The sequence below is a fragment of the Dendrobium catenatum genome, unplaced genomic scaffold (genome assembly GCF_001605985.2).
Source record: "Dendrobium catenatum unplaced genomic scaffold, ASM160598v2 fragScaff_scaffold_133, whole genome shotgun sequence".
NCBI lineage: Eukaryota > Viridiplantae > Streptophyta > Magnoliopsida > Asparagales > Orchidaceae > Dendrobium > Dendrobium catenatum.
Window position 1 is genome coordinate 161,291 of NW_021318595.1, and position 13,514 is coordinate 174,804.

Below are 13,514 nucleotides of genomic sequence, written 5' to 3' on the forward strand. Positions count from 1 at the left end.
CAATGAAGGCCGCTTTCTCCTCTCTGCTTTCTTTGATTCGTATATCCCAGGCGATTCCGACAATGAAGGCCGGTAAAAGAATCAATATTCTTCAAAGGTTCGATAATTTTTTATAGTAATGAAGACTATCTATTGGATTTTGGACAGCAATGAAGGCTTCCAAAATAAGATCCCTTTGATCTTAAGTTACGACAATAAAGGTCGATGATAAAGATTTTCTCTACTTTTTTTTTTCTTTTTTTTTTTTAACACACCAGCCGAGCCTTTAAAACAAAGGCTGGGCACAGGTTCGGGTTCTGCCTCGGATGAAGGTCGGGTTGGCAAGATCCGAGAAGGTAGAACAGGAGTCGGTGTCTGGTCGGACTCTGCAACCGGCCGTGACTTACTTCTGCCCTAACCAGGCCGCCGCTCTTCCGGGCCAACTCCAATGCCTGCTGCCACGCCGCCGTCCGACTCCACCCTAGCAGTCGAATCCACGCCGCTGAGTCCAACCCGACGCTTGGCCCGTGTCCGTCCCTGCTTTCGATCTGACTCCTCTAGGAAGCTCGTGCGATCGGGACTTCGTGCGGTTCCTGCCGATCGATCGGAAGAGCAGGATCGGGTTCTCGTTCAGCTATCGGGACGGACTTCCGATTGGCTTCGGAAGGGTCTTCCGCACGGACAGTTTCGGACGGGTATGACTGCTCCTTCGTCTCCTTCGTTTCCCTCGTGGCTGTTCGTCTAGGCTCCTTCGACGATAGTTCTAACGGAGTCGAGGCGTCCGTCTGCGGCAGCGATGGGCAGAATCGGCACTTCTGCTTCGGCCTCTTGCAGCGTCAGAAGGTTGGATCGTTCAGCAATGAAGGCCTCCCAACCTGGCTCTGATACCAGGTTATAATTCATAGAATTGGAGAAAGGTAAAAATACCTTCTAATTATTATATGAAATTATCCCTATTTATAGATCTATACAAGATGTCTTAATAAAGAAATAAATAACTTCTAATTGATACATAATTGCCTCAATATAATCCTTCCTAATTCAGCTACCCAAATATAGAAGGATATTGGCGTGATCCAGGTGAGCCTCCCACGGATTCTCATCCTGACCGTGGGATCAAATGCCAATGGATGACTGAGATTTTGACAGACTTGAACCTCTAGAAGCAAAAGGATAAGTCCCCCTATATAGAGGTAATCACAAAGCAAGAGCTACCCTAGCATGAGAAGTTATAGCCACGGGCCTTTGAGATAAGTTTTTCCTGCAATTGGATCAAGGATGTTAGTAATAAGCGGGTGGCCAGGATGGTGCGAGTGATTGTGTGTGAATGGTTCCAACCGAGATGGATGATCTCTAGACCTTAGATGAATCTAGAAGAGCCCTCATGGGGGACTTACTAAGGAAAACGACTCTCGATTTGGCTCGTTGGAACAAGTCACGCTCCCTTATCGCCAGTGCTCCTCCAGGGTGATGTGACAGCTTCAACAAAATTCCTCTGTTGGAACCCATTAAATACCTGCAAGATACCTTATACAGGCATGCACGAGTCACCTTTAGTTCCCGGACACACTTTAACTTTTGAGCCTATGAAATATGAGCACAACTGCTATTGCTACTGCACCATCATACTCAAGAGAGAAATGAATCGACTAATGGCGGATCGAATGTAGTTTTTCCTTAGAACCGCGAGATCAGATATCGAACGGGAGCGAGAAAGAGAAAGAAAGGGGTGAAGGAGGGGAGTCGAAGAAAGCGAGTGAGAGTAAGACCAAGAGAATGAGAAAAGAGGGGCTCAGCATGTCGGCGAGCGATCGAGAAAGGAGGAGCCGGCGAGCAGGTTGGGGCGAGGCATGCGGGCTTAGCGGGAAGCTGTGCGTCGAAGCCAACGAATGAGCAGGGAGCTGAAAGCGATTGAGCGAACACATAGCGAGGGAGGGAGCCCGCGGCGTCATCTCCAACCGAACGCTAAACGAGTGTATGGAGTCGTTCCTTCCTCCAACCGAAAGCGAAAATTTTCTCCTTTAATTGCAGGTGAACAGCTGTTTGCTCAAGTCATTTTCTGCTCACAACCGAAAAAACACTCGAAAGGGAGAGCTATCGTTACCTTCTTAGAAACACCTAAAATAACGTTCGATTGAGCATCACCACGCCATTTTGAAATTTTGCGTTACTTTGCAGTGAAAAATGAAGTTATCGGTTGGAGATGCCCGGACGGGATTTAGGTTCTTATGTGAAATTTTAATTTGTTGTTTAAAGAGTTATTAATAATTATGCTAGAAATTTATTTGTAAAAAAATAAAAAATAAGGAATTATGAAGAGGTTGACAGCAAGTTAACATTAAGTTTTTAACTAAATAAGTTATTATTTTATATGTTATTATAATTTATATCTAAATAAATATTAAGTTTAAAAATAGTAAATAATATATTATAAATTTTAGTTAGAAAATCCTTCAGGGCTTTTAGAGGTAAAGATAAATAATTTTAGTCATTATATATATATTTTTGACAATTTTTCAGCCCGCAACAATAATTTTTTTTTTTTTTTTTTTGGAATTTTTTTTGGGTGGTTTGGGGTTTTTAAAATTTTACAAAGCATTTTTTTTTTTGGCAATTTTTTATGGCTGATTAGGGATATTACAATTATAGCAATGCATTTCTCCAATTATGTTTTCACTTGCTTGCTATATTATGAGTAAGCGGATTACTATGCTGGAAACTCATCCTTATATATGTTATTCTTTACCATAAATTAAATCCACCCAGATGTTTAAGAGAGCCATCTTAAGAGCAGTAAATGAAGTTATGTATGTTTATTTCATATACACATTGGAGGCGAAGATCCTCTTATGTGACGGATTAAATTTTGGCGGATATAATTGTGTGGATGTTGAGACTTAATTGCATTGATATAAATGTTTTTGGTGGATACATATAAGGGCAGAATACCATCATACCGAGGGTGAGCAATTGCCCACACTCAAAATTGAGTTTTATTTATGAGGGGTAATTTTGAAAATCCAGCCCCCTATATAGTATAGTATTCATGCAAGCACAATCACTCATTGTTTCCCCCACGCATGTCGAACGATCGTAAGATGACTTACCCCATGTTGCTTGGACACCATTGGCTCCTGCCACCTACAATTCTGTAAATGCCTGCCCCTAGCTTTTCCCACAACCACCACCAACAACAACAACAACAAGCCTTTATCCCACTATAGGGTTAGCTAAATGAATCCTTTTTCTCCATTGTGTCACGTTAAGTGTCAAATTCACATCGAAATCTAATAAAAAAAAAGGCATTTCTAATATTTTCTAACCGAGTATTTTTAGATCCATACATGTCATGGTTGTTCGACAAATTTTGCGCTGACTGCTTACTGCGTAACGTAAAGTAAAATTGGTTCCACCGTTCGATATGCATGCCTAATGTAGATGATAGGCTATATTTAAATTTGTTGATGCATGCATTACATTGAGCTGTTAAATAGTTAGGTTAAAATAAAAGTAATGATTCATATAAAATATGAATGCACATTAACAAGATTCATATTCATTGTTGTTGGACAAATTTTATACTGGCTATTAATACCTAATGCAATCCTACATTTTTCTCATTCAAGACTTGCGACCTAGCAACAACACTTCAGCAGGTTGAAAAAAAAAAATTCATGATTCTTAGAATATTAATAATTATATTGTTTCAAAAAGATGGTTACAGTTTTCATGAAAGCGTATTCTAATAACATAAAACAAATTACACAACTCACCAGCATCATTTCTATGGCCTTTTGCAGCCCAACCAGCCTTGGAAGACGCTGTGTTCCTTCAGAAAAATCAGAGATATAGTCACAATATGTTCATGAGAGAATGCAACTCGAGACTGTTTGGCCTTCTACCTCCAAAGCCTGGAATAACTCCAAGAGACAACTCTGGAAGTCCTAATAAAGCATCTGGAGTGGATATTCGAGCATGACATCCCTGAAATAATAATACAGAGAAGGAGAGAGAGCTACAGTATCCAAACGGAATTGTACATTATTGCATTAGAATGAAGTAAGGATAGACATAAATATCGACAAACCATAGCCAACTCCAAACCACCTCCTAGAGCAAGTCCATGAATAGCTGCAACTGAAGGTTTTTCAGCATCTGTAAATGGCAGCACAAAATGAATTTTTACTAATAGATTATTACTCATATAGTTATAGACATAAATCATAGTTTCAACGTGAGGACCTTCAATGGTTTTCATAACCAGATCAACAGATACATCAGGCAAAACGGAAAGATCCCCTGCCAAGTCAAAACCAGTACAAAATGTGCATGAAAGATGGATGATGTAGAATTGTTTGCTTCATTATTTTTTGAGTTTTCATACCTGTTTTCTGAACTTCAATAAAGACGCTTATATCAAACCCACCAGAGAACTTGCCAGATTCGCCTAAGAAAACAAAAAGTCTACAGAATTTCAACATTGGTAACCATGATGGAAAAAAGAAGAAAAAAAAAACATAAATGTTCATAAAGAAAAGAGGTCAAACTGGGCGGAATTTGGTTATGTTTCATGGTTCAGCAAGCTAGCGGCACATAATACTATATTAGCTAAGCCGGCTCAATGATATCCTACTACTATGGCAGGTATTAACGGTGCTCTTCAGCCGGTTCGTCCTGTAGTATGGGGAAAGTATATAAAAACTAGAAGATGGTGGGATTAGGCCCATCCTTCAGAATTATGAAAGGTGGACTTGCAACCAGGCCGACCCTCCTAATCATCGTCTAAAAGCAGATATCTCAATGCATGATCCAAGGTATGTTTGGCCAATTTCAAAATTTCTCAATGCGTCACTGTTGCATGGGATTTTTCTCCCGTCGTCACACAATAAATTGTGGATAAATGAAAAGCTTAAGTTAATGGAATTTGGTCAACTGACTGATATTTTTTTAGGATTTACATGACTACAAATGTGGTGCACTCCAATATTTATAGGGGTAGACAGAGAATTTATCATCTTATCATTATATGAAAATTTTGCAAATGTACAAATATATTGAGAGAATTGCACATGATAAATGAGATGTTTATGAGGAAAATTTAGAAATAGAAAAAAACTATGGGAGCTAATCCAATTAAAATTATTCTAATAACATGAGTCAAGCAGTCAAAGGTTACAAAGGTGACTTTCCCATAACTAGAGAAGTCGGTTAAACAATATAATAGGCATGAATTGTGAAAGATACCTTTATGGCGGTACTATGAGCCTTGAGCTATCTAAGTTGCCATCAGATGTTGGTAGATGACTTGTTTGATCATTCTCTTGACATTAGGTGAGGGTAAGCAAATGGTAAAATGAGTGTTGAACATCGGACATCGATGTTGACAAGTGTAGGACAATGTTTGCTCGGAGACCCCGAACTTTGATCAACAATGAATGTTGAAAGACAAGAAAAGATCGGTGGCTAATGAATGTCGAACTTTATTTGTTTATATGCATTAGTGATGGTTAACGAAGAACACTAGAAGTTGAGCGATGTCCAATAATTAGTTTTGTTGTTTTCTTAATATGAAGTTATGGGCTCCGAAAATTCGCACCCGGCCTCTCCGCCACTTTCTTTATCGGGTCGTCGAAGAGAGTTTTAACATTTAGGTTTTGAGGAAAATTTTCAGAAGTCATATTGGATTTTGAATAAGACATTACCTAGATATTTTGCCCTCATTTTGCGAGGATTTTATGATATGAGTTCAGGTTTACTATAAGCGCAAGCCCCTATTGTTAATTACCTCTCTCGGTAACGAGTATCCAGCGTACAGTATACGATTGACTCGATCATTCTTCTAATAGTATGGGAGATTAGGTAATTGATAAAATAGGAGTCTAACATCAATGACTAACAAATACCAGAGGCCAATGTCATGCGTCAAAATGAAAATATATGAAAGATAATATTGAGCAATTTACAAGTAAAGCTAAAAAAATACTCCATATAAAATTATGGCACTAGATCAATATGACACAAATCATTAAGAAAATGCTTCATTCAAAATAATTTTAAATTTAAAAATGGTTTTGTTTTTTTCACCAAAAATCGATATAGATATGTCTCACTCTTAGATCACATAACTTGAATCATAAGCAAAAATCAAGAAAATCTCATTTTAAAGTGTGAATTTATTTGGGAAATTTGGGATTATTGGGCCCTTCAATCATTCAATAAATTGCGTTTCAGCTCAAGTTAGGAGCCGGGTCAGCCGGGTCAAAAGCTGACTTGCCTATACTTATAATATTAAACAACCCCGGGCGTGATTGAAATCTGGAATAAATAAAACCAAAGCAAAACCGGTATCACATCAATCAACGTCGAAAGCAGTATCAGTTTTGTAAGTAATGTATTATAATGTTATGCATATAATCGCCAAAAATAAAAAATAATAATAAATAAACGACCAAAAAAAACATAAAATTTTAAAAAGAAAAAAAATCACAGGATCGCAACGACCATAGAAATTCACCAGTTAACACGATCGCCTTGACATCCCTCCGACTCATCGCTTCTGCATACTTCTCCTTCAATCCGGCAATAACTGTGAAGAAGCAAACAGATAATGCACGATAACTGCTCGACAAAAGCCCTCATTAAGGAAAAACAAAAGAGAGAAATCTGACGAGCGATCACGAAAAATAGTACCGGCGGGGGCAAGCGCGTTGACTGGAGGATTCGACATGGTGATGATGGCGACCCCATCACTTCCGATCTTCATCGATACGGTAGCCTTCGACATGGGTTCTCCGATCAGAGATCACAGGCAGCGGACAATCGCTTACAAGCAACGCCTGAGTGGGGAACAGTATATATACTCCCGAGCGGTTACGAGCAACGACTGAGGGGGAACAGTATATATATATTCCCTTTGGGATTGCGATAACTTTTTTTATTGATTTTTTAAATATTATTTTTAATAAAAGTTTCTGATTTTAAAAAATTTTGCACTAAAAAATTCTTTTATGAGCTACTAATCTTTTTGAGGTATAATAATAATAATAATAATCTAAAAGAAATATAATATATTTAAAAAATTCATCATTCCTCGCAATTAAAGAAGATTATTTTATATTACCGATAATTAATTGAATTTCATTGTTAGGATTACAGAAATATGGCGTTATGTGCAGACGCCAAACGTGTCCAAAGACTAATCAGAATGAGCCACGTCACCCCCGCTCTATACCGCGGCTCAGTACCATGCTTGATATCGCTCGGTACCGCTGACGTGATGCATTTTGTTTAGTCTCTAGACAGTGAAATACGTTTTGCGTCCGTACATAATAATTTCTTCTACAAGCAGAAAGTTAGAACCCAACAATAACGTTAACTGTTGATAGAAGCACAATGATGATAGTGATGATTATTGGTGGTGGTTCTCAGTGGTAATAGGTGAAAAATGCATGATAGCTTTTTAATTGTCTCAACTCTTTAACCTTTTTCGTGTAGAGAATAATGCCCTTTTTATAACCTTTTTGAGATGAGTATTTTAATAAATTTTGCCATAATATAAAATACTCTATCATCCAGTATTTATTGATCTCCTTCATCATAGATCATTTATCAAATATTTGAATGTCTTGATAAAATAAAAATTGAATGATCTTGGACTTGTTAGATTCGTCTTGTTGAGCTGCTCCATTTGACTATAAAAAAACTATAATTGGATTCCATTTGATCCATCAATTTACATATAAAATCTTTCAAATATAATTCAAGTGCTTTATTTGAGCTTATTTAAAGTCGAATCGGATCACTTGTAACATTGATAAATTTGTCTCATCAAGACATGCATTCATTTTGACTATAATTAATTTGCTAAAATTGGAATTCAAATAATCTTAAATTTAATACAAAAATTTTTTAATTTAAATATTACATCAAAATTCATGTCAATGATATAAATTTTCTAGAATCATATTAAAGAAAAAGTATATTAGGTATTCCAAAGACTACAGTAATAGCAGGTTCATGATGAAGAGAATTAAGTTGAAGTCTTTTATTATAGGTGGGTTCTTAGTGAAAGTTAGTTGGCAGTACCAAAGTCCAAATTTGTGAGCTATTTTCCATTCATTACTCTGACGACTTTAGAACCAAAACTCCCTTCTTTTCAAAAGAGTAGGTATTCATTAATGTGTGGATTAGACCTGTCAATATTGGACCCGACCCGAAAATCCGATCCGAACCCGACCCGGAATTTTCGGGTTTGGGTTGACCCGAACCCGAAGCGGGTCCGGAAATAACGCCGTAAACTTTACGTCGCATCATTCCGCCGGAACCTGCGCCGTCAATGCCGGCGCAAAAATATCTGCCGGAAATTCCGACGGTAATCGCGTGTTTTCCCGTAGTGGAGGCCGGCGAGGCCAGTTCCTCCGCTGCCCAGTGCCCGCTGCAGCGCTGCCCGCCAGCTCCTCTGTCCAGTGTCCGCGCAGGCGCGCCGCGTGCAATGTCCCGAGACGGCGAAACTCCCGAAGCGGCGAGGCCAGGCCAGCTGTTACGCGTTCCGTCCCGAGGCGGCGAGGCCAGTTCGGCGTTCCGTCCCGCGGCTACGCGGGTCGGGTCGGGTTGACCCGAACCCGAAGCGGGGCGGGGTCGGGTCCAGAAAATTGACCCGTTTGCAAAACCGGGTCGGGTCAACCCGAACCCGAATAATACCGGGTTAGTTTCGGGTTCGGGTCAACCCGACCCGTAACCCAAAAATGACAGGTCTAGTGTGGATGTTCACATTACCTTCAATAAAGATTTTTTTTTTAAAAGGTTTAATAGGCTTTATGATAGTACTTGCAGCCATGGATGAGTCCCAATGCTGAATATTAGATGAGGGGGGCCCTTGAGTTGTAACTTGTCGCTGTGACCTAAGATGTTTCCAAGAGAAATAGTGTGATGACGGAGTTGAAGTCCGCCTGAAAAGAATCAGGGGTTGCCTAAGTTGAATTTGCTCTGGAGGAGATTTCAATATGATATTTATTGATTATACTTGATATATCATAAAAAATTATCTTGATCGGACACGAAACTCGAGGCAAAATTAAGCCGAGAACTTCAAAAATTAAATTCGGGATCACTTGAACTCCAATTTCAGCAAACTTATAGTCAAACTGAGCGTCTCAAAAATACAAACTCAACGACACCAAAATCGACTCAATCCGAGCCCAAATGAGTCCAAATCAAGCACCCGAAACGCTATTGGAAAGATCAAACCACAATTTGAGTTACCAAACGGTTTTTAAATATGACGTTCTTATAATCGAATCGAGCGGCTCGACGAGACGAATCCAACGAGCCCAAGATCACCGAATTCTGACATTATTAAGACCTTCAAATGTCTGACGAATGGTACACAATCAAAGGATTCAATATCGGTCGTCCATCTGACCATTCCCTATTTACCCCTGATCTCTCACCTATTTACAAGTAATGCCACTCCATAATATCTATAAATAGACCCCTCATTTCTCATGAGAGGGGACCCAAGCAAGAAGAAGAAGAGAAGAAGGAGAAGAGAAGATAAAAAGATTAGGAGGGAAGAAATTCCTCCTCGACCACCAACGCAGGAATTCTGCCCGACGCCCAACTGACCATGGAATGCTGCTCGACACCGGAATGCTGCCTGACTTCAGAATTATGCTCGACGCCCGACCGACGTTGGAATTCTGCCCGACGCCCAAGTGACGCCGGAATTCTACCCGACGCCCGAGTAACGCCGAAATTTTGTTCGACTCCCAAGTGACGCGAGAATTCTGCCCGACGCCCAAGTGATGCTGGATCTCTGCCCGATTCCCAAGTAACGCCGGAATTCTAAGTGACTCTGAATTCAGCTCAAATACGCTACTTGTTTGTAATCGGATTTCAATCCGGAAGTGAAGCATTGTAATCTGATCGTCCTAATTTTTAAGGACGAGTCAGCATCTTGTACCTCAAACAAACACTAGTGGAATTATTTCAAATAGGCATGGCCCCATGATTTTTTCCCTTTCTAGGGTTTTCCACGTAAAAATCCTGGTGTTATTTCTCTAGCTTCTATTTGTGTGCTAGATATTCTTACAACGCTGAGACGAAATTTTTTTTAATTCTATCGTCTCGTATATTCTAGTCCGCAACAATACTATTTATGTGCATCTTTGACTGATTAAAATATCTATGTTAGATTCAAATTTATTGGTGGATGATACTTGATCTTAGCTGACGAATTTTGTGAGGTCCGGCTCTAAAACCCATGTGAGAATAGTGAGAAAGTAATACGCTAGAGAAAATTTACATAGAAATGCTGAAGAGACTCGAAATATCACTCTTTCAAAACATTCAAAAAAATTTTTGGGGATCCAAAGACTACATCATGAAAGAATAAAAAGTACACGGAAGTTTAAGATTTTTTAATATAGTTTGTCTCAGGAAAATTATTACGTCCGAACAAAAAATCAGAAATTCAGACGAATACCGAGCGATACCGAGTGTTCGGTACCGAGCACCCAAATGACGTGTCACTCTGTTATTAGTCTCTGGACGCGTTCGCTGTCTTAGACACATATCTTCTCCCGACTACCTGCTAGGCACCTATGAAGATATAATTCAAATAAACTTTTTAAACTTATAGAATTGTTTAATTATTACATATGAGACTTAAGCTTCGTTTGGGACGGCTTTCTTATTGCTTCATGAAGCATTTTTTTTAGTACAAAATTAAATTAAAACTTTTGTACTAAAAAGCTGCTTCATGAAGCAGTAAGAAAGCCATCCCTTAGGCTTCATTTGCGACAATTTTTCTATTGCTTTATAAAACAACTTTCTAATAAAAACAAATTAAGTTTTAAAATTTTTTGGTTTAAAAAACTGCTTTAAGAATTAGTAAGAAAGCCGTTCCAAACAAAGCCTTAGATTAACTCGAAATGTTTTTTTTAGGGATTTTTACATACATAACATCTAAAACTATTGAAAATATATATTTAACACATAAACTTCTATATTTGCTAATATGCCACGTAAAACCCCTCTTTTAATCAATTATAACATTCCGCTTAAACCTTTCGTCAAAAATCACTATCAACGACTGTCTTCATCGTCAATGGCATACTTTCATAGTGAATACAAGTACCTCGTTGCTTCAATGGAGTGGTAGAATAGAAGGAAAATTGAATTTTATGTGGTATATTAGTAAATATAAAGTTTAGACGTTAAATATATATTTTCAATAATTTTAGATGTTATGTACGTAAATATCTCTTTTTTTCAAGGATAACAATGAATCTTTAAAATAAAGCTACAAAATTTCATCCAAAATCAATCTACTAAGCAAAATATTCTAAATTTGCTTGCTTTTAAACATTATTGACTCTCGTGTTTTCTTTATTGACTAATATTTGGGTTGCTTGATTGACTGAGTAAGTTGCTTGACTATGTTGGCAGGATAGAAAGGAATTTCTGGCTTTTGGTCAAAGAATATTATCTTTAATAAATAGCATGTGGAATAATAGTGTGGCTTACTAATAAAAAAATGTTCATTTTTTAAGAGCTTAATTACTGATTATTTTCCAAATAATAAAAAAAATATATATATTTCTAACAAATTAAGAGTTCAAATGATATATTTTATAATTTATTATTCATCATTAAAAAAAAAAAGATTTTTCAAAATAAAAATCATTATTTCCACCCTTAAAATTAAGTACAGGCCAAAATTTGTCTGATTCAAATATTATTTTGTCATTGATAGAAAAAAAAAATCATAAATTTCATTAGGGGAATACAGAGTAAGAAAAAATGGTAGTATAAAAGAAATGCAAAATATTTGAAATATTTTAAAATTATTTGAATAAGTGTAAATAAATGCAAGTAATTATTATTTTTAGCTTGAAGTAAGATAAATACATTGTAAATCCCAATGATGGTAGTAGATGGTGGCTGGCATTGACAAGCGGTGATGACGGTGATGCACGTTGAGCAATAGCCAACGGTAGGTGGTGGCAATATCAGTGGTTGGCGGGAGTGGCAACCAGTGGCAGGCGGCTGGCGGCTACCACGATGGTGGCAAGCTTGCGACTAACGTTTGGAGGTGGCGAATGACAATAATGGCAAAGAGTATATTTGGAACTCAGGCAAATCTAATGATTTTCAAGTACATCAAAAAATTGAACTAAGTGATGAACTCCCAATACTTCAAAATTTTCTTTGTGTTTTTTTTTTTACTTCAAATTAAATATTAATGTTTTTAAAACCCTACATTTGAATTACTTTACACCCATTTTACTTCAAATCAAACAAATCCTATAAAAAAGCTATTAAAACTATCAAAAAATTTTGCTAAGGGGCAATTTGGTTGACTAAAAAAGAATGCAGTGTAATTGAAATACTTTAGAGTTGCTTGGTTGAGTGTAAATAAATGCAATAAATTATTATTTTTGTTTATCTTAAGTACAATGAATAGAATGTAAAAGTCCAAGGATAGGGTGGTCATTGGCAGTGGTGATGGCCGGCGCCGGTGGTGGCGTCCTACGTCGGTGATGGTGGTAGACAACTGGCAATGAAGTTCCAGTGTATTTGAAAATCCTTGAAATCAGATGAATTTCAAATACACAAAAAAGGAGCTAGAGAGTAAATTTCAAATACACAAAAATTTTACTATGTATTTGATTTACTTCTAACCAAACAGACCCTAATAAAAATTCTAAATGATATAGTATTGACCAAAAGTCATCATTTTCCTCCTAGAATTCATGATTTGGGAAATCTTTTGTTGAATTTTATCGATCGTTTTTCACATCTTGATAGTTTGAAAATCATTTAGGTTATTTTTAAAATTATTCTTGTTTTATAGTGCACTAATCTCAAAGCAATATACTTGAAATTTTGAGTGAATTTATTCATAAACTTATGTACACAGCCTTATGTATTAGCCTCTAACCCAAAACTTTATAGTTGGAGATAATTGGATTCAATTGGCCTAAGCAAGAGGCAATTAGATTAGTTCCAAGTATGGTGGCCCACATAGGTTAAATAGAAGGCTTAATTAACATCAATTTAATCAATTTCATCAAAAAGGTTTAATTGGGACAGGGACAATTTAGGTCAATCGATACAATTAGCCAAATTGGTCTCAATTGAGCTAGGTCAACTATAGCTAATCTTTTGTAATGATTTGCAAGGGTTGGCTTGGCTCATTTAATCAATTTGGTCAAAATAGCTTAAGGGAGTTCAATTGGGTCAACGCCTAAGCTAAGTGAGCCACTTGGCCAAATCAAGGGCCAATTGAGGATTGTTATTCGTGGTTTGTTTATTGAATATGATTTGAGGCCTTAGATTCAATCAATTTGTCCAACTTGAAAGTTTTGGTCAAATAGGTCAATTAGGATTAACTTGGATCAAAGGGTCTAAATATAATCCAAATGGATATTTGGCTAAATTAGATTATTTTTAACTAATTGGAACCTATTGAAAGGGTTGGCCAACATCAATTTTATCAATCATATGGTTTGGGTCTGCTTGACCAAACCAGA

General features: G+C 37.3%; 1 protein-coding gene across 1 annotated transcript in view; it reads right to left on the reverse strand.

Moving 5' to 3' along the window:
• LOC110091912 (peroxisomal fatty acid beta-oxidation multifunctional protein) overlaps positions 1-6,844 on the reverse strand; it is a 45,426-nt gene extending 38,582 nt beyond the window's left edge. The window contains exons 1-7 of the mRNA XM_028698782.1: positions 6,670-6,844; positions 6,494-6,565; positions 4,364-4,426; positions 4,222-4,278; positions 4,067-4,134; positions 3,882-3,963; positions 3,753-3,808 (exon numbers count right to left, since the gene is read on the reverse strand). Coding sequence (XP_028554615.1) covers positions 3,753-3,808; positions 3,882-3,963; positions 4,067-4,134; positions 4,222-4,278; positions 4,364-4,426; positions 6,494-6,565; positions 6,670-6,763 — 492 coding nt within the window. The 5' untranslated portion in view covers positions 6,764-6,844. The remainder of the gene's footprint in view (positions 1-3,752; positions 3,809-3,881; positions 3,964-4,066; positions 4,135-4,221; positions 4,279-4,363; positions 4,427-6,493; positions 6,566-6,669) is intronic.
• Between the last annotated feature and the right edge of the window lie 6,670 nt (positions 6,845-13,514).